The following is a 26,654-nucleotide window of genomic DNA, read 5'->3' as shown; positions in this document are numbered from 1 at the left end:
ATGACTCAATTAATTCTTGGCCATAACTTCTTCAACCAAAGCATCTTACCATAAGCTTCTTCAATCAAAGCACAGTAAGGGTTAATGCCAGTGCCATTCCTTTTGGCTTCTTGTTCTCCGAGCCTCAGGATATTTTCCAAGCCATTTAGGGCAACCTGTACAATCTTAGAGTCCATGACTGTGAGGAGATCACAGAGCGGCTTGATACAACCCAGTTCTACTAGGTACCTAAATTAATTAAAAAAAACAATGTAGCCAAACAAAACTTTTAATTTTGTTAAACAAATGAAATTAGTGAACGAGTTATCCTCAACCTCACTGCAAAGACAAAAAAAAAAAAAAAAAGGGCGCTCTTTCAACATATAAGCTATACCTTTTCACAAAAACAACCCCAAACTAGTTCTCTGGCACCTTTCTCCATTCTCTTCCCTTCACAATTTATGCATTCTGAAAACAAGAATCCTCACCTAATAATACTCTGAAATGAGCAACTCAACACAATAGTATAGTTTTGATTAATTTCATCTCTTTGTTTCCATAGATAGCCACATCTCTCAAACATGACACTCTTGGTGCTAAAAGCCAACACAAGCCCAATAGGCCAAATCTTTCAAACATGATTAGAATTTTAGTAAAGTAAGTTGTGGGAGGAATAAACAAATGTCAGAGGATTCTAGAGCTGGTAGTTTTCCTTTAATTCAGGCAGAATATATAATCATATGTAATCAAGATTAATCATACTTGAACTGAGACATGATTGCTGTATCACATTCACGGTAAATTAGTCATTTTTTATCATTCTGGTTTCTCAAATTGAGCAGAGAGGCAGGAATAATGAATCCAGTTGCATTCTGTGGATGGATTAAGGTCATTCTGAAACTTACTGCTAGTGCTAATCTATTTCTCTCTCACATGTTGCCTTTCTGTGTGGGGGAGGAAGAATTCAAAATATATATATATAAATAAATATCTAGCCAAACAAGAAAAAAAGGAGAAAAGACAAAATTACTAGTATCAGGAGCGAGCCATCACTTGATCTCATGGATATTAAAAGGATAATAAAGGAATACCACAAACAACTCTTATGCTCAGATATCCGATCATTCAGATGATAAAATGGACAATTTCTTGAAAGATACAAACTACCAAATCTCAAACATGGAGAAATGGATGATGAGAATAATCCTACATGTATTAAATAAATTGAATAGTAACTTCCCAGAATAGAAAACACCAGGATGAGAGAGTTTCACTGGTGAGTTCTGGCAAATATTTAGAGACAAAACAATACTAGTACTCTACTATCTCTTCAGAAATTAAAAAAAGTGGGAATACTTCCTAATTCATTCTATGAGGCCAACACTTCCCAAATACCAAAATTAAATAAAGACATTATAAGAAAGGAAAGTTACAGACTAATGTCTCTCATGAACATAAATGCAAAAATTCTCAACAAAACATTATCAAATCAAATCCAAGAATGTATAAAAAGAATTATATACCAAGTGGATTTATTTCAAATATGCAGGCAGATCTGACATTAAAAAAAAAAAAATGAATCAATATAATCAACTTATGATCATTTCAACAGATACAAAAAAGCATGTAACAAAATCCAATACCCATTCATGATAAAAACTTAGCAAACAGGCGAGGCACGGTGGCTTACGTCTATAATCCCAGTACTCTGGGCGGCCAAGGTGGGCGAATCACCTGAGTTCAGGAGTTCGAGACTAGCCCGGACAACATGGTGAAACTACATCTCTAACAAAAACACAAAAATTAGCCGGACGTGATGGTGGGCGCCTATAATCCCAGCTATTTGGGAGGCTGAAGCAGGTGAATTGCTTGAACCCAGGAGACGGAGGCTGCAGTGAGCCAAGATCATGCCGTTGCACTCCAGCCTAGGTGACAAAAGCAAAACTCCATCTCAAAAAAGAAAACCAAACACATACACACACACATACACAAAAATCTCGGCAAACAAAGAATAGACAGAACTTTCTTAAGAGATTCTTTTATAAAGAATCTCAACAAAACATACAGTTAGCATTATACTTAGCGATTGAGAAAGACGGGGAATAAGGTGCCAGGTGCCGTGGTTTCACACCTGTAATGCCAGCATTTTGGAAGGCTGAGGTGGGTGGATTACCTGAGGTTGAAAGTTTGAGACCCGCCTGACCAATATGGTGAAACCCCAACTCTCCTAAAAATACAAAATTAGCCAGGCGTGGTGGCGCATGCCTTGGGAGGCTGAGGCAGGAGAATCGCTTGAACCTGGGAGGCAGGGGCTGTGGTGAGCTGAGATTGTGCCACTGCACCCCAGCCTGGGCAACAACAGCAAAACTCCGTCTCAAAACAAGAAGAAAAAAAAAAGACTGGGAATAAGGCAAGAATGTACTCTCTCACCACTCCTATTCAACACCACTGGAAGACCCAGATAATGCAATAAGAAAAGGGAATAAAAAATATACAGATTAGGAAGGAAGAAATTAAAACTGTCTTTCTTTTCAGATGACATCACTACGTAGAAAACCCCAAAGTACTTATTTGGAAGGTTGTATGATACAAGGCTAATAACATGTATTCCAGTAATGAACAACTGGAATTTGAAGTTAAAAAGACAATTATTATCTCATTTACATTAGCAACAAAAAGTATAAATCTAATAAAATACGTACAACAGGATGCATATGAGGAAAACTACAAACTGATGAAAGAAATGAAAAAAAGATCTTTAAAAATGGAGAAATATTCCATGCTCATGGACACGAAGGTTCAATATTGTTAAGATGGCAATTATTCCCAACTTGATCTATAGATTCAATGTGATACTCCCAAACAAAATCCCAGCAAGTATTTAATAGATACCACCAAACTGATTCTGTTTATACAGAAAGGCAAAAGGCCCAGAATAGTCAATACTGAAGAACAAAGTTGGAGGACTGACATTATCAACTTATTATAATCTAAAGTAATCAAGACAGTGTAGTACTGGTGAAAGAACAAACAAAAAAATCAATGGAACAAAATAGAGGGCCCAGACATGTTTGTTCTCCTGATGGCATACTATATGCCATTTAGGCTTTCTTTTTTAATTATTTTATTCATTCATTCATTCATTCATGTCCAACTGGGTTATTTCAAAAGACAATAGTAATTCTTTCTTCTGCTTAATCTTTGTAGAAGGTCTCAAATGTATTTTTATTTCATTCATTAAATTATTCAGGGCTGGGAATCATTTTTTATGTTATTATTGCTTTTTTAATTGTGTGGTGGTAGGATGGCAGGAGATACTCATAGTAACTTTTGTTTTGTAAATAGGTATTTTTTGATTTAACCCACCTCCACTACTACTGCCATCATTAACAGATTCACCAAAAATTGGATAATTATTGTACTTGTTTTTATTAATCTTTCTTACATGTATGTATAGCTCATATCTGTTTCAATGTTTAATATTAGAAGGTTTGGGTCTATATTTTGAAGGCTGGTGATGTTTCCTTGACCAGAAATATTCACGTAGTATTAACTCAACTGATTTATATTAATTAGCCTATGGTAAAACTGGTTTTGATATACGTTTCTCTTGAAGTCACAGTTTCCTGGAACCTATCAATGACATTAAGTGAGGACTTCCTATACTGTACTACGTGTGTGTGTGTGTGTGTGTGTTTCTCAGATAAACTGCAAATTCATGCACACAAAAAAAATAGACGGCCCAGAAAACACCCACACAAAAACAGTCAACTGATCTTTGACAGAAGAGCAAAGGCAATTTAATGGAGAAGGGATTCCAACTTTTCAATAAACAGTGCTAAAACAACTGAACACCCATACAGAAAAATAACGAACCTAGACACAGGCTTTACTTCATATCACTCATGAGGTTAAATAGTCCAAGTCTTCCCAATACCCAAGACTGAGGCTTTCATCCCAGTATTCAAAGTCCACCAATCAATTACTTAATCATCCTTGTGAAAGAATGACCTATAGCAAGATCGACCTGCCACCTCCAAAAACACTGCATTCTTTCACTTTTCCTCATGCTATTCTCCCCTCCAAAACTGCCAAATCCCTATACAAATGGTAAGTTTCATCTCTTTCAGTTAATAATCCTTATCCCTCATTAAGAACAGGTGTTAGATATGTGTTAACATTTGATTATATTCAAGTTAAAATTCTAGATATTTCCTACAATATTCTTTTTCTTTTTTTTTTTTTGAGATGGCGTTTCGCTCTTGTTGCCTAGGCTGGAGTGCAGTGCAGTGCAGTGTCGTGTGATCTTGGCTCACCGGAACCTCTGCCTCTCGAGTTCAAGCAATTCTCCTGCCTTAGTCTCCCGAGTAGCTGCGACTACAGGCATGTGCCACCACACCTGGCTAATTTTGTATTTTTAGTAGAAATGGGTTTTCTCCACATTGATCAGGCTGGTCTCGAACTTCCGACCTCAGCTGATTCACCTACCTCAGCCTCCCAATGTGCTGGAATTATAGGCGTGAGCCACCGCTACCAGCCTTCTTTTTTATCTTTTGAGACAGTCTCTCACTCTGTCTCCCAGGCTAGAGTGTAGTGGCATGATCTTGGCTCACTGCAACCAACCTGTGCTCCCCAGTTCAAGTGATTCTCCCACCTCTGCCTTCCAAGTAACAGCAGCTACAGGAGAATACCAACACACCAAGCTAATTTTTGTAGAGACAGGGTTTCTAAATGTTGGCTAGGCCGGTCTTGAACTCCTCAAGTGATTTGCCTGCCTCAGCCTCCAAGTGCTGGAATAGAGGCGTGAGTGATCATGCCTGGCCAAAATATTTCCTAAAATACTCTAATTGTTTCTTGCATCCAAATATGGTTATCTGCAAGAATAAGCAAAAGCCAGATAAGCTGTCTTTTATAAGTGATAAAGTCAGTTTGTTTTTTGTAATTTGAACTGTAATATTTTTGTGACATTCTTTCAAGACAACTCTTCATGTGGGTAAGAAGAAACTGCTAAGATATTGATAACTTTATTATAAACAGCTATGCTGAATTTTAAAAAGGTACAGTAGCAATTCTACGCTTCTCTAACAGAGCAAAATACTCCCGAATACTTTCTTATGAAAGATGGCATAATAAAATATGTTTATGGTTTATTTCAATTAAGAAAATATTTCACTATAAAATATAAACAATAATTGTAAATGTGAATTTGAACATACAGCTTATTCAAATAACTATTCTACAGTACTTCATATTTTTACCATCTGATGACAGCATACTTAAAATCGCAGTACCCTAGCACTAGAATTTTGGAGGTTGGAGAAAAACCTCAGACATAACGTGCTTCTGAAGATCACCTGAAGTCTCCCTTACATAACCTGCCCATGATGAACTATACCAACATAGCTATTGCATTTAATCTGTTTGCAATTTTATTATTTCAGGTACACACTTCTTATTTTCCCTACTTTTATTTTTTAATTCCAAACAGAACATTGAAAATTAGGATCTGTTGAATGGCTACATTTAATCCACAAAGCAACAATATAAGAAGTAGCTAGGTTTGTCTGACACCACATATGAGTAGGGAGTTAATGCTTTAGCACGTATTTGAAGCCATCTTTCTCTAATTTTGGATTCTCTATAAAGAAAAGTTAACACAGGCTGGGTGTAGGCTTCATTTTTCTCTTCATCATTACTTTTCTTCCCCTATCTGAAATACTAGATGTCCTGAATTTTGCATTTAATTATATGATGATGATGCTTTGAAGAACTGATTCCCATCCATATTTATGTTTTCCTCTACACATTAAGATTATAAGCTGCACATCAGGTGTGATGGTTCACACCTGTAATCCCAGCATTTTGGGAGGCCAAGGTGGGTGGATCGCCTGAGCTCAGGAATTCAAGACCAGCCTGGCCAATGTGGCAAAACGCTGTCTCTACTAAAAATACAAAAATTAGCTGGGCACAGTGGCACACACCTGTAATCCCAGCTACTTGGGAGGCTGATGCAGAAGAATCACTTAAACCCAGGAGGCAGAGGTTGTATTAACCAAGATCGTCCCACTGCACTCAAGCCTGGGCAACAGGGCAAGACTCCATCTCAATTAAGCTGCTACCAAGGGAGCCATTTAAGTCTCAAGCTGCTACAGATCTCTTCCTTTAACAACTAAATACCATAGCACTTTAGAAGACACCTGCCTCTAGTATATTTGGCCCTTTACTCCAAGACATATCACTCTTTCAATTCTGGTTCAACTCTACTATTAAGACATCTAAACTAGAAAGGGCAAGAGTGAGTTATTCAACTTGGGCTCTAAGTTCTACAAGTAACTGAGACTACCCAAGATATTTCTGACCAAGTAGCTCCAGAGTAGGCTGAAGTTCTGTAAGGACTTCTATTGCCTCAAACCTCAACTATGCCTTACTTCTTATATCCCAGGTTTATCTTCAGCAAAAAGAAATGGGAGAAATATAAAGAATACATATTTAAGTATAATTACGACACCAAGGACAATTTTCCTAAGGACTGGAACTAAACATTCTTATTTAATAAGATCATCTCTCACCTTTCCCCACAAAGGTGGTAATCATTCACTCTAGGTAATATATGGGGAGATTATAAAGTGAGAGACACAATAACAATTTTTTTTAACCTTACAAGATGCTGTTGATTGGTACTTACTTGATCTGTTCAGCTGATCCTCCAGAAGTTGCATTTGTGATGGCCCAAGCTGCTTCTTTTCTTGTCCGAAATTCAGCAGTTTGTAAAATACTAATGAGGGCTGGAAAAATGTTGGCATCTATCACAGTCTAAAATTAAAGAAAAATTTAAATGAAAAGGTAAACTATCAGATTTATTAAAAATATTCATGATATTAATTATAACTTCTAAGCTAGTTTCACTATTAACACCCCTTCTCCTGTCAAAAATAAATTGGAAAGAGTTACATCATTATACCTAACCTTTTTTTTTGAGTCTCACTCTGTTGCCCAGGTTGGAATGCAGTGGTGTGATCTTGGCTCACTGCAGCTTCCGCCACCAAGGGTCAGGCAATTAATTCTCTTGCCTCAGCCTCCCAAGTAGCTGGGACTACAGGCGCACACCACAACTCCCGGCTAATTTTTGTATTTTTAGTAGAGACAGGGTTTCAGCAGCCTGGCCTTGAACTCCTGATCTCAGGTGATCTGCTGACATTGACGTCCCAAAGTGCTGAGATTACAGGCATGAGCCACTGTGCTAATACTAACCTAATAATACTAACCTTTATGCTGTACTTGGTATCACTGATAACATCCTCCCTGGAGTTTGTGATCTTATAATCTCCTATTTTCTCTGAGTTCTTTTCTCTTTTACTGTCCTCTTTTGTTCTGTCCATGGTAACAAATTATAACAGTTTGATTTTCTGCTCCTCTGCTATTCTACTCACTCATAGCATGCAATCTTGGATGTGTGAAAACTCTCTAGGTTTCACTTCTCACTGAAGCATCAGCCCAGGGTAGCCAGCAGTTTACATTAGGTCTGCTAGTCACCCCAAACACATCATCATCAGGCTTCCTTTTAAGCCTCTCTAGTTCACAAAGGCTATTAATTTACATTCTCAATTTTAAAAATCCTGAATCCATCTTTTTCCTTTCCTTTGCCATCCTATTCTAAGCCACCACCTCCCAGATTACCAAAATAAGGCTAACAGTTGGATGGAGTACTTTTACTCAATCCCAATCATGTATTAATACTAAAGTAGCCTTCCCAAAATTACTTTCTCCCTGGCTCAAGTACCTAACATGGGTTTATACTATTTCCTACATTAAGAAACTGAGAAGTTCTGCATAAAAAAGCCTGGTAGTGACAGGCAATCAAATACAGATGAAATCAACTCATATGAATGCTACAAATTGTTATAGCTATAAATCTCAGTTCCTAATTCAGTATTTTGGGGACAAAATGCTTTTCTGATGAAAAACTATTATACCAGTAAAGGAAGTCAACAAAGTTTGATAAAGCTGATTAGTGGAAAGACACCTAACCCTGGTCCTGTCATTTACTAGAGGTGCCCTTGAGTGAATCATTTTAATTCCATGAGCCACTTCATCTTTTTATTCAAATTTTATTGACAAATAATAATTGTACATATTAGTGGGATACAATGTAATGGATGCTTCAATATATTGAGTAAATGAAAATTTTGGATTAGATGACCCCTACGTTTCCACTCATCTCGAAAGTCCTCTAAGTCTGTGTTACATCTTTTCCTACCCATTGCTCCATCCTTGATCATTGCCCAGGCTGAACACTGTGGCCCACTGGTTGTCTTCCACTTGAGTTACTCTCCCACCAATAAAAAGACAAAAGTAAAAACCAAGTAACTAAAGAAAAATGGGTATCCAAAAATTCATGAAAATCTGAGGCACTCTACCACGTGGGTCCCTCGGAAAAATACGTATCTTACTCGGAAAGAGTAAAGCCAATATGTTCAGCATAAAGCCCACCAAAACATTTTGAAAATACAAGACACCATTTCTTGGATCTTAGTAAAACGTCAAATATTAAAGGCACAAGAAAAACAAAGGCTTAAGTGTAAATTTCAAAAGACTTAACATCTATAAGCTAGGATAAAGTAAAATGCTGACTATGAAATAAGACAACAACATTGGAAGTTAGTGGTCTTCAAAGCAATAGTGAAAACAATATATGCTTTGTTTTGTTTTCTTTTGTTTTGAGATGGTCTCTAGCTCTGTCACCAAGGATTGAGTGCAGTGGCACAATCTTGGCTCCCTGCAACCTCTACTTCCCGAGTTCAAGTGATTCTCCTGCCTCAGCCTCCCAAGTAGCTGGGACTACAGGCGCCTGCCACCACACCCAGCTAATTTTTTGTATTTTTAGTAGAGACAGGGTTTCATCATGTTAACCAGGCTGGTCTTCAAATCCTGACCTCAAGTGATCCGCTGGCCTCAGCATCCCAGAGTGCTGAGATTACAGGCATGAGCCACCGCGCCCGGCCGAAAACAATATTATGTTTTAAAAGGTGACTGAAAAAAACCTTTCTTTTCAATAAAAATAGTGAAAGATAGGTCCTATAAGGTTACCTGGATCTGTGCCCTATTTCCAGCTGTAATATTAGATATTGTCCAACATGCTTCCTTTTTGATAGATTCCTTTGGGCTACTCAGCAAATGTAATAAACTCTGCAGAGCTGAGCAATTCAAAATTACCTAAAAGAAAAAGTTTGAAAATTTTACTTATTGTATTGTTCTAAATATAAGTAAATGTTTAACCTAAGGAACGTATTTGAGTAAAAATTTAGGCAAAAACATAACATCTCCCCTTGAAACTTTATAAATAAGTAACCTTATACAGGTATAAAAATAAGCATTCACTGTGAATTAAGAATTAGTTTCTAAGATTATCAATCCAGCTTCATTGTACACATTCACAACTGCTAAACTGCACTGAAGATACAATAATGTTATTATTAGCAATTACAATAAGATTACTCATTCGCCTTCTTATCCCAATAGCATAAGTCTTCTGAACGGGTAGATATATCAACTGGCCAGAAAGTCAGGAGTCTCAGATTTTTAGGTCCTCTGATAACACACTACCTGGCAGTCAATGAATCAATACATACTTAATGAAATATATCAGGTGCTTTATAAGATACAAAGATAAAAAAGGTATGACCCCAGCTATCAGTTTATAACAGTGAGGGAGGTAACACAAATACACATGGAGAAGGAGACCTACTCTACTAGAAACTAAAATGATAAAAGTTTGATTAAAATACTGTATAGCAAGTTTGAAAATCACTAAACATAGAGAACACAGATATAGAAACAAACGGAGCTATTTATAAAGTTTATAATAAAAGGTAATCCCTTCTTCCAATGACTAGTGGCTTCGACAGAACTAAAATAAAAAACTAAATAGTTGAAAAACATTTTTTTCAAAATTGGGTCTTAACCATGATATGGTTTGGATCTGTGTCCCCACCCAAATCACAGGTCAAATTGTAATCCCCAGGGTTGACGGTGGGGCCTGGTGGGAGGTGACTGGATCATGGGTCCTTCACAAATGGTTTAGCACCATCCTCTTGGTTCTGTTCTAGTATGTAGCACCTTCACCTACTCCTTGCTCCTGCTCAGGTCACATCAGACATTCCTTTCTCTTCACCTTCTGCCATGACTTTTAAGTTTCCTGAGTCCTCCTCAGAAGCAGAAGCTACTTTATTTTTAATTGCATTTTAGATTTTGGGGTACATGTGAAGAACATGCAAGATTGTTGCACAGGTACACACATGGCAGTATGATTTGCTGCTTTCCTCCCCATCACCTATATCTGGCATTTCTCCCCAAGCTATCTCTCCCCAACTCCCCACTCCCTGCTGTCCCTGCCCTAGTTCCCCCCAACAGACCCCAGTGTGTGTTGCTCCCCTCCCTGTGTCCATGTGTTCTCATTGTTCAACACCCGCCTATGAGTGAGAACATGCAGTGTTTGATTTTCTGTTCTTGTGTCCGTTTGCTGAGAATCATAGTTTCCAGGTTCATCCATGTCCCTACAAAGGACACAAACTCATCGTTTTTGATGGCTGTGTAATATTCCATGGTGTATATGTGCCACATTTTCCCTGTCCAGTCTATCATCAATGGGCATTTGGGTTGGTTCCAGGTCTTTGCTATTGTAAACAGTGCTGCAGTGAACATTTGTGGGCATGTGTCCTTATAGTACAACAATTTATAATCCTTTGGATATATACCCAGTAATGGGATTGCTGGGTCAAATGGAATTTCTATTTCTAGGTCCTTGAAGAATCGCCACACTGTCTTCCACAATGGTTGAACTAATTTACACTCCCACCAACAGCATAAAAGTGTTCCTATTTCTTCACATCCTCTCCAGCATCTGTTGCCTCCAGATTTTTTTTTTTTTTTTTTTTTCTTGGGACGGAGTTTCGCTCTTGTTACCCAGGCTGGAGTGCAATGGCACGATCTCGGCTCACTGCAACCTCCGCCTCCTGGGTTCATGCAATTCTCCTGCCTCAGCCTCCTGAGCAGCTGGGATTACAGGCACACATCACCATGCCCAGCTAATTTTTTGTATTTTTAGTAGAGACGGGGTTTCACCATGTTGACCAGGATGTTCTCGATCTCTTGACCTCGTGATCCACCTGCCTCGGCCTCCCAAAGTGCTGGGATTACAGGCTTGAGCCACCGCGCCCGGCCACCTCCAGATTTTTTAATGATCGCCACTCTAACTGGTGTGAGATGGTATCTCAATGTAGTTTTGATTTGCATTTCTCTAATGACCAGTGATAATGAGTATTTTTTCATATGTTTGTTGGCCTCAGGTATGTCTTCTTTTGTAAAGTGTCTGTTCATATCCTTTGCCCACTTTTGAATGGGCTTGTTTTTTTCTTGTAAATCTGTTTTAGTTCTTTGTAAATTTTGGATATCAGCCCTTTGTCAAATGGGTAGACTGCAAAATTTTTTTCCCATTCTGTTGGTTGCCGATTCACTCTAATGACTGTTTCTTTTGCTGTGCAGAAGCTGTGGAGTTTGATTAGGTCCCATTTGTCTATTTTGGCTTTTGTTGTCAATGCTTTTGGTGTTTTGGTCATGAAGTCCTTGCCTACGCCTATGTCGTGAATGGTTTTGCCTAGATTTTCTTCTAGGGTTTTTATGGTGTTAGGTCTTATGTCTAGGTCTTTAATCCATATGGAGTTAATTTTAGTGTAAAGTGTCAGGAAGGGGTCCAGTTTCTGCTTTCTGCACATGGCTAGCCAGTTTTCCCAAAACCATTTATTAAACAGGGAAATCCTTTCCCCATTGCTTGTTTTTGTCAGGTTTGTCAAAGATCGAATGGTTGTAGATGTGTTGTGCTGCCTCCGAGGACTCTGTTCAGTTCCGTTGGTCTATATCTCTGTTTTGGTACCAGTACCATACTGTTTTTATTACTGTAGGCTTGTAGTATAGTTTGAAGTCCGGTAGTGTGATGCCTCCTGCTTTGTTCTTTCTGCTTAGAATTGACTTGGCTATACGGGCTCTCTTTTGGTTCCATATGAAGTTTAAGGTGATTTTTTCCAGTTCTGTGAAGAAGGTCATTGGTGGCTTGATGGGGATAGCGTTGAATCTGTAAATTACTTTGGGCAGTATGGCCATTTTCATGATATTGATTCTTCCTAACCATGAACATGGAAAGTTCCTCCATCTGTTTATGTCCTCTCTTATCTTGTTAAGCAGTGGTTTGTAGTTCTCCTTGAAGAGGTCCTTTACGTTCCTTGTTAGTTGTATTCCTAGGTATTTTATTCTCTTTGTAGCAATTGTGAATGGCAGTTCATTCTTGATTTGGCTCTCTTTAAGTCTGTTATTGTTGTATAGGAATGCTTGTGATTTTTGCACATTGATTTTTGTATCCTGAGACTTTGCTGAAGTTGCTTATCAGTTTCAGGAGATTTGGGGCAGAGACAATGGGGTCTTCTAGATATACAATCATGTCATCTGCAAATAGAGACAATTTGACTTCCTCCTTTCCTATTTGAATACCCTTCATTTCTTTTTCTTGCCGGATTGCTCTGGCTAGAACTTCTAATACTATATTAAATAGGAGTGGTGAGAGAGGGCATCCTTGTCTAGTGCCAGATTTCAAAGGGAATGCTTCCAGTTTTTGCCCATTCAGTATGACACTGGCTGTGAGTTTGTCGTAAATAGCTTTTATTATTTTCACATATGTTCTGTCAATACCTAGTTTAGTGAGGGTTTTTAGCATAAAGGGCTGTTGAATTTTGTCAGAGGCCTTCTCTGCATCAATTGAGCTAATCACGTGGTTTTTGTCTTTGGTTCTGTTTATGTGGTGAATTACGTTTATACACTTGCGTATGTTGAACCAGCCTTGCATCCCCTGGATGAATCCTACTTGATCATGGTGGATAAACTTTTTGATGTGCTGTTGCAGTCAGCTTGCCAGTATTTCATTGAAGATTTTTGCATCTGTGTTCATCATGGAAGTTGTCCTGAAGTTTTCTTTTCTTGCTGAGTCTCTGCCGGGTTTTGGTATCAGGATGATGTTGGTCTCAGAAAATGATATGGGAAGGATTTCCTCTTTTTGGATTATTTGGAATAGTTGCAGAAGGAATGGTGCTCGTTCCTCTTTGTATGTCTGGTAGCATTCAGCTGTGAACCCATCTGGACCTGGGCTTTTTTTGGATGGCAGGCTCTTAATTGCTGCCTCAATTTCAGACCTTGTTATTGGTCTATTCAGGGTTTTGACTTCTTCCTGGTTTAGGCTTGGGAGGATGCAAGTGTCCAGGAATTTATCCATTTCTTCCAGGTTTACTAGTTCATGTGCATAGAGTTGTTTGTAATAATCTCTGATGATGGTTTGTATTTCTGTGGAATCTGTGGTGATAACTCCTTTATCGTTTTTTATTACATCTATGTGATTATTCTCTCTTTTCTTTTTTATTAATCTGGCTAGTGGTCTATTTTGTTGATCTTTTCAAAAAACCAGCTCCTGGATTTATTGATTTTTTGAAAGGTTTTTTATGTCTCTATCTCCTTCAGTTCTGCTCTTAGTTATTTTTTGTCTTCTGCTACGTTTTGAGTTTTTTTGATCTTGCTCCTCTAGCTCTTGCAATTTTGACGATAGGGTGTCGCTTTTGGATCTCTCCTTGCTTCTCATGTGGGCATTTATTGCTATATATTTTCCTCTAGAGACTGCTTTAAATGTGTCCCAGAGATTCTGGTATGTTGTGTCTTTGTTCTCGTTGGTTTCGAAGAACATCGTTATTTCTGCCTTCATTTCATTGTTTATCCAGTCAACATTCAAGAGCCAGTTGTTCAGTTTCCATGAAGCTGTGCGGTTGAGTTAGTTTCTGAATTCTGAGTTCTAACTTGATTGCACTGTGGTCTGAGAGACTGTTATGATTTCCGTTCTTTTGCATTTGCTGAGGAGTGATTTATTTCCAATTATGTGGTCAATTTTAGAGTAGGTGTGATGTGGTGCTGAGAAGAATGTATATTCTGTGGATTTGCGGTGGAGAGATCTGTAAATGTCTATTAGGTTTGCTTGGTCCAGGTTCTGAGTTCAAGTCCGGGTATCCTTGTTAATTTTCTGTCTAGTTGATCCGTCTAATATTGACAATGGGGTGTTAAAGTCTCCCACTATTATTGTGTGGGAGTCTAAGTCACTCTGTAAGTCATTAAAAACTTGCCTTATGTATCTGGGTGCTCCTGTATTGGGTGCGCATATATTTAGGATCATTAGCTCTTCTTGTTGCATTGATCCTTTTGTCATTATGTAATGTCCTCCTTTGACTCTTTTGATCTTCGTTGCTTTAAAGTCTATTTTATCAAGAGACAAGACTTGCAACTCCTGCTTTTTTTCCTCTCCATTTGCTTGGTAAATCTTCCTCCATTCCTTTATTTTGAGCCTTTGTGTATCCTTGCATGTGAGATGGGTTTCCTGGATACAGTACACCGATGGGTTTTGGCTTTTTATCCAATTTGCCAGTCTGTGTCTTTCAATTGGGGCATTTAGCCCATTTACATTTAGGGTTAATATTGTTATATGTGAATTTGATCCTGCCACTTTGATGCTAGCTGGCTGTTTTGCCCATTAGTTGATGCAGTTTCTTCACTGTGTTGATGCTCTTTACCATGTGGTATGTTTTTGGAGTGGCTGGTACTGGTTGTTCCTTTCTATGTTTAGTGCCTCACTCAGAAGCTCTTGTAAAGCAGGCCTCGTGGGGATGAAATCTCTGAGTACTTGCGTGTTCACAGAGGATTTTCTTTTTCCTTCACTTATGAAGTTTGGTTTGGCTGGATATGAAATTCTGGGTTGAAAATTATTTTCTTTAAGGATGTTGAATATTGGCCCCTACTCTCTTCTGGCTTGTGGGGTTTCTGTTGAGAGATGTGCTGTGAGTCTGATGGGCTTCCCTTTGTGGGTAACCTTTCTCTCTGGCTGCCCTTAGCATTTTCTTCTTCATTTCAACCCTGGTGAATCTGACGATTATGTGCCTTGGGGTTGCTCTTCTTGACGAATATCTTTGTGGTGTTCTCTGTATTTCCTGGACTTGAATATTGGCCTGCCTTGCTAGATTGGGGAAGTTTTCCTGGACAATATCCTGAAGAGTATTTTCCAGCTTGGATTCATTCTCTCCATCACATTCAGTACACCTATCAAACATATATTAGGTCTTTTCACATAGTCTCATATTTCTTGGAGACTTTGTTCATTCCTTGTTACCCTTTTTTCTCTATTCTTGCCTTCTCGTTTTATTTCATTGAGTTGATCTTCAATCTCTGATACCCTTTCTTCTGCTTGGTCTATTCAGCTGTTGAAACCTGTATATGCTTCTCAATGTTCTCGTATTGTGTTTTTCAGCTCTATCAATTCACTTATATTCCTAAGTTGTTTATTCTCGTAGTATTTCGTCAAATCTTTTTTCAAGGTTCTTGGTTTCTTTGCATTGGGTTAGAATGTGTTCTTTTAGCTCAGAGAACTTTCTTATTACTCACCTTCTGAAGCCTGATTCTGTCAATTCATCACACTCATTCTCCATCCAGCCTTGTTTCCTTGCTGGTGAGGAGTTGTGATCCCTTGTAGGAGGAGAGGCGTTCTGGTTTCGGGAGTTTTCATCCTTTTTGCGCTTGTTTCTTCCCATCTTTGTGGATTTATCCACCTGTCGCCTTTGTAGTTGTTGACTTTCAGATTGGGTCTCTGAGTGGATGGCCAGTTTGTTGATGATGAAGTTATTTCTTTCTGTTTCTTAATTTTCCTTCTAACAGTCTGGCCCCTAGCAGAAGCTATTAAATAAATCCTATATGGCCTGCAGAACCATAAGCCAATTAAACTTCTTTATAAACCACCCAGCCTTACTATTTCTTTATAGCAGTGAGATAACAGATTAATACAAACCCTGGGTCACCAAAATAAATTTGTAACTAATTAAGAGTAAATATTTTTTAAAAGAATCATAAAGAGGAAGAAAATATTAGAAAAGAGCTGATCTGGGGATGGTAAAAGACTATATGAACATAAAGAAATTATAGGGGGAAAATAAAAATTTCACCAAACAAATGCTTTCCTGTCAAAAATCATAACAGATTTTAAATGTACACCACCCAATGTGAAAAATATTTGGAACAAATAAGAGGGCTGCTATACTCATTGTGTAAGCTGAAAAGAGAAACTAAAATTTTAATTAAAAAATTATCTCACAAGTAATGAAAGAAATGCAAATTAAAATCAAGTCTTATTTGTCTATTAAATTGGTAACAGGATTTCATTAGCAAAAAGAAGATACTGCACATAAGCTACATATGAAAAAATGCAGAGACAAGCTGTTACAAAGCACCATAAGAACAGACTACTGGGGCTATTTCAAGAAATAGGGTCTTGTTCTGTCACTAAGACTGGAGTGTAGTAGCACAATGATAACTCACTGCAACCTCAAACTCCTGGGCTCAAGCAATTCTCCTGCCTCAGCTCCCTGAGTAGAGTAGCTAGGACTACAGTTACATGTCATCATGCCCAGCTGACCTAAAAAAATTTTTTTAGGGATAGGATCTTGCTACATTGCCCCGGCTGGTTTGGAACTAGTGGGCTCAGGCAATACTCTCACCTCAGCCTCTCAAAATGCTAGGATTACAAGCATAAGCCAGCATACCTGGCTATAATGAGGCTATTAAGAAACAGTTCTATGCCCCAAAAATAATAGGCTAGAAAGAAGAATGAGACTAAAATCTTAAGGAGAAATTCCTTTGAATCTTTCAAGGTTCTTTATCTCACAGGCACTAAGGCAGTTTATTGTTTCTAGGAGGAAAATAATGTGTATAACATTATTTTAGGAAAGATTCATCTGTTATTAGGAATAAATTAAGAGGAGTAACTGCTTAGTAGACTAGGAGGATGAGTGGGTATAGCAACAACCTCTGTGCATGACAAAGACCAAAAGAAGGTAATTTGATGGGGATTAGTAACAATAAGCATCAAGAAGACCTGGCAACTTGTTATACAAAGTATGAGGGAAGAAAACACCAAATATGACTGTAAGGTTTCATGTGTAGGTTAATAGGCTAGTTATATCATTACTTGAAATAGGAAAAATCAAAACTTGGAACTTGCTTTGTGGGGGATAAACTGCAAGATATACTCACAGATATACTGCAAGACATACTATAAGATATACTGAAAGACAAATGTGAGATATGCAAGCAGAAACATGTAACAGGCTACTGCAGATATAGAACTGACACTTGGGACAGGTCAGAACTAGATGCATAGATTCAGAACTTCATTCCCTTCAATAAATATTCTGAGTCCCTATATATTAAGCCAGAAATTATTAGATTTATAGTGCAGAGAAATGCACACTGACATAATCCACCTCTAGAATCTTAAAGTCTTGTAATTAGTTACAATACAATGCGATTAGTACTCTCTGATGGATGGAAAAAAAAATAAGTACCTAACTTAAGAGTTTAGGGTCAAACAGGGCTTCTCAGAGACAATAATGTTAATACCAAGACTTGAAAAATGAGAAAATATTAAGGGCAGAGAATGTGGGTATGTATGAGGTGGCAGTCAGAACAAGGGGTAGCAGTGAAGGCATATGTACCAGGCAGAGGGAATAAAGCATGTGTTAAAGCTCAGAGCTGATAGTGGCCATAGCCAATTCAAGGAACAAATATGGCAAAAGCATACAGCATATGGAGGTGGATGAAGGACGGAAAGATACTGATAGGGTTCAAAAATTCAGAGGGTATAAAGACTCTATAGTTGTTAAAAGCCTCTTTCCCCTTCTTATACCCCAGCGAATCAGTTCTCCTCAAAGACCACCAATATTTTCGGTTTCCTGTATATCCTTCCAGAGAAATTTTATGCAAATATAGTCAAACATATATTCTTCTCCTCTTCTCTTCTGAAATGTCTGAACTAAGCACTGCAAGAGATGAATAGAAACAGAACAACAGGACTTAGTAACTCATGAGAGAGGTGGAGGAGAGGAAAGAATCAAGTTGATGTCCAGGTTTCAGGGGGAACTGTTGGTGCTGTTCACTGATACAGGGAACATAAGCAGAAGTTCAGATTACATAGGGGGAAATGAGTTTCCTTGTGTACAGAATAAATTTAAAGTAAACACCTAACAGTTAGAAGACATCTGAGAGAAGAAATCCAATCTCCTCAATCTTAGAGATAAAAAAGGCATTAAATGTATTGCTGAAAGTCAGAACCAGTGAAGAAAAAGCTAAGGCTAAAAACCCAATTCCCAGTTCTCAATCCATGCACACAAGGGTGATCACTGACATTATAAATAAGATCTATGAATGAGGCTGAAGGATTGCCCTATGGAGGATGCCCACAAAAGGAGACAAGAGGAAAATGAGCTCCCTAGGGAGAAATAAATGGTCAATGATGAAGAAGAACTAAAAGACTTCAACATCACAATGCAGCTAAGATTTCAAGAAGAAATATGGCTATAACTGCACTGTGAATGGTGTGTCTTGATACAGAAGCAGAATGGAATAGATGGTGACAGTAGAAAGGGAAGAATCTTCCTTACACAGGGGACAGAAGGAGAAAGCTATCAGAAGGTGATATTGAGATGACACAGACAGAGAAAAGATGCTACTAGAGGCTTCAGATGCTCGTGAGAACCATTTCAAATAGTGAAGACAAACAAATCTTTCTGACCAAAAGAAAAGTCATTATCATAGGGGAACCCCAAATTACTACAATCAACAGGTCAAGTCAGAGATGCTGAAGGTACTGAGAGTAGATGCCTAAACCAACATTTTTGTTTGCTTTTATTTTTTTAAGCCGGAGTCTTGCTCTGTCACCCAGGCTGGAGTGCAGTGGTGCGATCTGAGCTCACTGCAACCTCTGCCTCCTGGGTTCAAGAGACTCTCCAGCCTCCCTAGTAGCTGGGACTACAGGCGTACGTCACCACACTTGTCTATTTTTTTATTTTTAGTAGAGTTGGGGTTTCACCATGTCACCCAGGTTGGTACCAAATTCCTGAGCTCAGGCAATCTAACCGCCTCTGTCTCCCAAAGTGCTGGGATTACAGGCATCAGCCACTGCACTGGCTCAACATTTTTAAACATTAGTGAAACACAGTATCGAATTTCCCTAATAATATGAAGTTAAATACTATAACAGAACTATGATCATGAAGGTCAGTGTAGTTTTTTTTAATTTTGTTTTTTTGAGATGGAGTCTTGCTCTGTCACCAGGCTGGAGTGCAATGGCACAATCTAGGCTCACTGCAATCTCCACTTCCCATGTTCAAGCAATTCCCCTGCCTCAGCCTCCCAAATAGCTGGAACTACAGGCAAGCACCACCACACCCAGCTGATTTTTTATATTTCAGTAGAGACAGGGTTTCACCATGTTGGCCAGGGTGATCTTAATCTCCTGACCTCGTGACCCACTTGCCTTGGCCTCCCAGAGTGCTGGGATGACAGGCGTGAGCCACTGTGCCCAGCCAATGTGGTACTCTTTTTAAAGGAACAAAGAAACAATTATCACTTCTTCATACCTGTGTCTGAATATCATCCCCTGTGACAATGTTTCCCACAGCTCGCAAAGCAGGAGAAACCACTTTATAATCATTATGCCTGAAAAAATAAAAAGTAATGTTATAGCCAACAGTTCTATCCTTAGTCTTATTTCCTTAGAACCAAAATTTAAAAAAAAATGTGATAGAATTTTAGAGCAGAAAGGTACCTATGGGGGTAATTAAGGGAACTCTTATCATGTTCCCTAGAAGAACTGTCTTTCCCTTTATTTTAGTACATTTGGAAAAAACTATCAATCTTTCCTAGGAATCTTTCCCAGGTATTCTATCACCTGGATTCCAAGTTTTCCCTCTCATTCTTTAATTTAGGTTTCATTTCCTCTTTACTTGGTCTTGTATGGTTGCTGAGATAATGGAGAGCAATAGTTAATATTTACACATTTTTAAGTTTTATAAATTGTCTTAATTTTCACAGAGGTAAAAACGACACATCAACAGCTGAACTAACTTGTAAATGCAAGTCAGGAGTCACACTACAAATATGAAGGTCTTTCAACTAAACCTACTAAGCTGTCTTACTGGTCGAAAACCCCTCCACAAAGCTACACACACACACACACACACACACACACACACACACACAGACACACGCGCGCGCAGGCGAAGACAGATATTAAATCCTTATTTCTAGCTACATAAGTCAGTATCTTTTTAAGGGTCCTACTTTTCCCTCCCATTTAATAAGGCTGATCATTCATCTAAAAACTTTGCCAGTTCCTTCACATTTAAGATGTGATAATTAAAAAGAAATGGCTAAAATATATAGTAGTCTAATGGATAAAGAATACAAGGGATTACTTCCCAGATGTACTTCTGACTCCTGCAGCATCATACTGCCATTCATTCACATTAGCACTACAATACTGATCTGCATTCAGTCTGCAGCCAGCTATAATCCTGAGTTTTGTATTTTGTATTAATACATTATAACTATCTAATCTATTCCAAATGTCATGTTTGAGACAATGTCTCCTTCCATCTATTTTGTACTTTAATTAAATTTCCAGTTGCTTGTAATTGTGCCATTTCTCCATTATGCTATCATTTTTTTTCTTCTGTAGTATCTAAAAATTTCATTAATACAGTCTCAAATTATTTATGTAACGAGTAAATCTTCTACTGCATTATCAAAAGTAGCACAAAGATGATAAACCAAAGTAAGATTCAGTTTCTGATACTTGTCTTAAATAAGTTCTAAATGAGACAGACAGATAAGGAATGACTATTTTAGTGGCAGTATATCTTCTGATATCCGGTGGTTGATCTCAGGTCATCCAGTATGAGACTGGAACTACACAGATCAGAGTTTTCCAAATGTTTCTGCTAAAGGCCTGCTAACAGCAGAGGAGTAAGAGGTTCTCTATAAGCCTCAATAAAACAAGACAAACAGATCTGACATCAACATAAACAAGTAACAAAAAACAGTAGCCCAAAGCACAATAAACCAATATAATATACAATAAATTAATATTTAAGTATTAGCAGCTAGAAAACTAGTACCAAGGGAAAAAAAGTGAACACACTTTCTAAAAGATATCTTACATCAGCAGCTCCACAAGTCTCCTACATACTCCCGCATCAATGACTGCTTGAATTTTATCATTGGGTCCATCTGATAGATATGACAGGGCCCAGCAGGCATCAGCCAGTACATCAGTGTCACTGACAAACAGCAACCAGGAAAGCACATTCAGACATGGGGAAACCTATAAAAGGAAAATGATAATTACGAAATCCAACAGACTAAAAGCCAGAAGTGAGGTGAGATACTCAAGAAGGCAATCAAGCATAAATTTGGTTGAAATAAAAAAATCACTTCTAGGGTGATTTACACTTCTAAAGAAGCAGCAAGTACCTAAGTGGCAGTTCCATCTTTGACAATGCTGTCAGTGGTCTTGCACTAATTTGTAGTCAGAGCCCAAGGAAAATAATTTCAGAGCACAAAGTTTTATATACATCAATTCTTGGAGTGAGATTCCTTGTCAAAACACATTCGTTGTGGACTAAAGAGGTAAAGGAACTTTCACAAATGTGAAAGCTAGGAAATTCTGTGTTTTAGATACTTTAGACCAAAAATGCTAGGGCTTTAGGATGAATTCAGTGAAAAACAATTCCAAATTAAAAACAACTACAAAAAAAAATCCTGTTTCTTCTAATATCCAGAATATACAAGAAACTCAAATCAGCAAGAAAAAACAATCCCATCAAAAAGTAGGCAAAGGACATGGACAATTCTCTAAAGAAGATATACAAATAGCCAAAAAACATTTAAAAATGCTCATCGCTAATTATCAGGGAAATGCAAATCAAAACCACAATGTAATACCATCTTACTCCTACAAGAATGGCTGTAATCAAAAAATCAAAACAGGCAGGACATGGTGGCTCATGCCTGTAATCCCAGCACTTCGGGAGGCTGAGGTGGGTGGATCACCTGAGGTCAGGAGTTCAAGACCAGCCTGGCCAACATGGTGAAACTCCATCTCTACTAAAAATACAAAAATTAGCCGGGCATGGTGGTGTGTGCCTATCATCCCAGCTACTCAGGAGGCTGAGGCAGGAGAATTGCCTGATCCTGGGAGGTGGGGGTTGCAGTGTGCTGCACCACTGCACTCCTGCCTGGGCAACAAATGCGAAACCCTGTCTCAAAAAAACAAAAACATGATAGATGTTGGCATGGATGTGGTTAAAAGGGAACACTTTTACACCATTGCTGGGAATGTAAATTAGTATAACCACTATGGAAAATAGTATAGAGATTTCTTAAAGAACTGAAGGTAGATCTGCCATTTGATCCAGCAATTCCACTGCTATAAACATGCGTGGATACTTGGACATGCATGTTTACAGCGGCACAATTCACAATTGCAAAATTATGGAACCAGCCCAAATGCCCATCAATCAACAAGTAGATAAAAAATGTGATATATACACCATAGAATACTACTCAGCCATAAACAGAAACAAAACAACAGCATTTGCAGCAACCTGGATGGAACTGGAGACCATTACTCTAAGTAAAGTAACTCAAGAATGGAAAACCAAACATCAGATGTTCTCATTCGTAAGTGGGAGGGTAAGCTATGAGGGCGCAAAAGCATAAGATTGATACAATGGACTTTGGGGATTCTGGGGTAAAGGGTGAGAGGTGGGTGAAATAAAAGACTAGACAGTGGGTACTCTGTACACTGCTTGGGTGATGGGTGGACCAAAATCTCAAAAATCACCACTAAACAACTTATTCATGTACCCAAACACCTGACCTGTTCCCCTAAAACCTACTGGAAGAAAAAAAAAAAAAAAAAAAGAATCTCACGGACACCTAGAGGACTCACAGACCATACTTTGAGAACCACTGTTTTAGGAGAACTGAAAGGAGTCTCTTCATACAGTATACTAATTGTATGAAGTCTAATTTCAATAAGCTTTACAAATTCTCCCTTCATGCTATGCTTTTATTTATTTGCAGCCCCTTCATAAATGTGCATCTTCAAGCTATGCTTTAAATTTGCTTTTCAAATAATAAAGGGAACCAACAAAAAAAACCAAAAAACCCTGTTTCTCCAAAAACAGATAAAATTCTAACATTTTAAATTTTAACAAAAATTATCTTTCTGTTCACCTTACTATTGGTTGCTATACTCTTTTAATTGCATTTTTTCTGCCAATGTCCCAAAAGCACAGTCCTTACCTTTGCAAATTCTGGAGGTGGACTTTTCCCTCTACAGAGGTTAGACAAAGCCCATACTGCATTCCGGGTCATGGTCAGGCGGTTTTGCTTTGAAAATAACCTAGAAGCATGATGGTACAATGATAAACTATACAATAGACATTGATTCTCTGAAAACATAACGTAAATACTAAACAATAGAACTTTTGATAAAGAGATGTCTTCAGATAGCTTTTCCCCAGAACATTAAAACTTCATTAATTCTGATACAAGTAATTCACAATTTTGACATGGGGAAAAGATAGGGTGCTTAAGGAAATGATCTTTTTTTTTTTCCTCTTTTTTCCTTTTTTCTGAGGAAATGATCTAAACAAGAAAATGTCTGGAATGAAAAATAACAACAGAAAATTCAAAATGATTTCCAAAGATGTACTGCTTTCTGAGGAATCTCTTATGTTTTTATTCTCAAAAAGAAAAAAAGGAAAAAGAAGAAACTTACTGCAAAAGAGGGGGAAGGATATTGCAGTCTAAGACATAGTCTCTGCACATGGTACTATCTCCAGCTATGTTGCCAAGAGCCCAGACTGCCTGTGAAAGAATAATTAATAAGTTATGTAATTTAACTCCCTCATAATTCTTTCAGATGCCAGTATATCACAATAACACATTCATCAGGGAGTCAAATGAAACAGTTGTGTGATTGGAGGAAGAAGATAAATAATATTCTAAAGTGTACAATAAACTGAAGATATTCAGTTTATTAAAGGAAAGAACCAATTTCTTTTTTCTTTTTTTTTTTTGGTGATGGAGTCTTGCTCTGTCACCCAGTCTGGAATGCAACACAGTAAAACCCCATCTTTACTAAAAATACAAAATTAGCCAGGTGTGGTGACAGGCGCCTGTAATCCCAGCTACTCAAGAGGCTGAGGCACGAGAATTGCTTAAACCTGACAGGCAGAGGTTGCAGTGAGCCAAGACTGTGCCACTGCACTCCAGCCTGGGTGACAGAGACTACATTTAAAAAAACAAAAAAAAATCAAAAAAAAAAAAAAAAGGTAGTTTTCTGGCTTACAAAACAGTGAAACAAACTATTTTCTGCACAAAAGTGACAAAAACTCACTACTTTCTTTTGAGCTGGGTCTCCCTCTGTTACTGAGGCTGGAGTGTGGTGCTGTGATCTCAGCTCACTGCAGCCTCTGCCTCCTGGAGCTCATTCAAGTGAACCTCCCACCTCAGTCTCCCAAGTAACTAGGACCACAGATGTGCACTACCATGCCCACCTAATTTTTTAATTTTCTGTGGAGATGAGGTTTCGTCATTTTGCCCTGGCTGGTCTTAAGCCCCTAGGTGCAAGCAATCTGCCCACCTCGGCCTCCCAAGTGCTGGAATTACAGGTGTAAGCCACAGTGCCTGGCCTACTTTCAACACTGGAAATCTCTATAAGACAAAACCTCTACCAGTAACTGCTTACAAGGTCTACAAAAGTACATATACAGGGCTTAAAGAACGTCAGGTTTGGAAGGGGAGATTATTTTATGTGTTTAAGAGAAATTCTGCCTACAGTCACTAAGAAATTTTCTATTTGGTTAAGACTAGATTTCTAGAACACTCCTTTGTGACAATCCACAGATTATCAAAGCCAACTGGTAAAACTCAGCCCCTGAATATGATTGAAGGGAAAAATGTTATTCTTTCACCTGCTTCTTTCTGTTTCATTTTTACCTGTTCCTGGACATCTTCAAACTCTGAGCTGAGCAACTCTATGAAGATTGGCACAGCTCCTGCCTGAATCACAATCCGGGTCTGAAGAGAATTTCCTGAAGCAATATTTGTCAGTACCCAAGCTGATTCAAACTACAAAGATAAAAATAATTTTCATTATCTTTTTAGAATGTAAAAACTTTTTTACTTATAACAGTAACACTTTCTGAACATGAAAAAAAGATTCTGAGATCATTATTTACACATAACCTATCAGTTGAGTACTTTATTAATTTTAAAAGAATTTCCAGAAGAAACACATCAACCTAGAAGAATATTCAGGGTGTCTAAAATTTCAGTTCAAGATAGAGTAGACATGACACCATAAAAAGAATGAGAGAGTGTTACAAATGCTGATATGGAATGATCTCCAAAGATATAAATGAAAACAAAATGCAAACAGTGTACATTAATATGACATTATACCATATTTTCTAAAAGTGTTAAAAAGGAATACATGCATTAACTTACTGATTGCACAGATTATCTCTAGAAGGAGTTATAGGAAACTAAATACTTGTTGCCTGCAGGGAAAGGTCATGGTAACTAGAGAGCAAGGATGAAAAAACATGAAAAAACACTTATCACTGGAAAGCCTTATGTACCTTTTGGCCTGTACCATGCATGTTACCTAATTAAAAAAAAAAACTTAAAAACTTCTGTAGAATGGGCAAAGTAAAATGGGGGAAAAAATGTTAGCGTAAAACATAAAATACAGGCACGGTGAAAAAAGCAAAAGGTATCAGATGTTAAGCAGGTCAAAGGAGTTAACAAGCACATAATGAAATGAAATGACAACTGCAAAGCATAAGAGCTTCCCATAAATTAGAGTTCCAAACCAAAGTACAGAGATAGGACTTTTTTAAAACAGCATTCTTAACAGGGAGGGAAAAACGAAGGTAAATCGACCAAAGGTTGATATGCAGCATTACAGCACTGGTAAACAGAAGACATAAGGGAAATTATGACCAACAAAAAATAGAGCATACTACTAAAATATATCTCTAATACTAAATTGACTGTTTAGACTAATATTCAGAAATCCGAGAATGAACTCTTCTCTATTTAGTTAAGAGTTCTCAATTACATTTCAGGTTGTTTCTTCCTCCTTTCTGTCTTCTACTTAATACAGCACATACACAGAAAAAAAAATTCCATGGTATGCCCTTTAAATCAGAGAAAATAACAAGTCATCATTAAATGACCTGTGATTCTTCTAAGCTTCCGGATTAACTAAAAGGCAGCTGTCAGGCAGAAAACTAAATTCATAATTTTTGGGAATAGAGGAAGACAGAGGAAATGGACAATCTGATCAAATCACGTTCAAAGATATATAACGATAGAAAATTCACAGCAGAAGAAACATAATAAATGGATATCCCAAAGAAAACTATAAAAGTGACATGCATGAGTAGGGTAAGGTGGTTTAGTAGTAGCAGGGAGGCCCAGACGAGGAGCACTTCTGTTAAAGAGCCCGCATCTGGTCACTTTTTGTTATGACAAAAATTCTGAATTTTCAGATTAAACCACAAATATCATGAAATAAAAACTCTTCACATATTCATCTCTGTAATTAAATTACTAATGAAAGCAACACTCTGACTGTTTCAGTACGCATAAATTACAACTTGACATTTGTACCATACTTTATATGCTCAAGGCAC

The 26,654-nt window shown here is 37.9% G+C and overlaps 1 protein-coding gene across 2 annotated transcripts in view; it reads right to left on the bottom strand.

Moving 5' to 3' along the window:
* The window catches only part of KPNA1 (karyopherin subunit alpha 1), an 84,576-nt gene that overhangs the window by 3,874 nt on the left and 54,048 nt on the right, over positions 1–26,654 (bottom strand). For both annotated transcript variants that reach the window (XM_032267686.1, XM_032267685.1), the window contains exons 6-13: positions 24,952–25,083; positions 23,729–23,817; positions 23,251–23,350; positions 21,102–21,265; positions 19,521–19,599; positions 9,067–9,192; positions 6,665–6,792; positions 50–228 (exon numbers count right to left, since the gene is read on the bottom strand). In XM_032267686.1, the coding sequence (XP_032123577.1) occupies positions 50–228; positions 6,665–6,792; positions 9,067–9,192; positions 19,521–19,599; positions 21,102–21,265; positions 23,251–23,350; positions 23,729–23,817; positions 24,952–25,083 (997 nt within the window). The remainder of the gene's footprint in view (positions 1–49; positions 229–6,664; positions 6,793–9,066; positions 9,193–19,520; positions 19,600–21,101; positions 21,266–23,250; positions 23,351–23,728; positions 23,818–24,951; positions 25,084–26,654) is intronic.

The sequence above is a fragment of the Sapajus apella genome, unplaced genomic scaffold, assembly GCF_009761245.1.
Source record: "Sapajus apella isolate SASKATOON/1434 unplaced genomic scaffold, GSC_monkey_1.0 scaffold171, whole genome shotgun sequence".
Lineage (NCBI taxonomy): Eukaryota > Metazoa > Chordata > Mammalia > Primates > Cebidae > Sapajus > Sapajus apella.
Note: the sequence above shows the minus strand (reverse complement) of the source record. Positions and strands in the feature narration are given on the sequence as shown.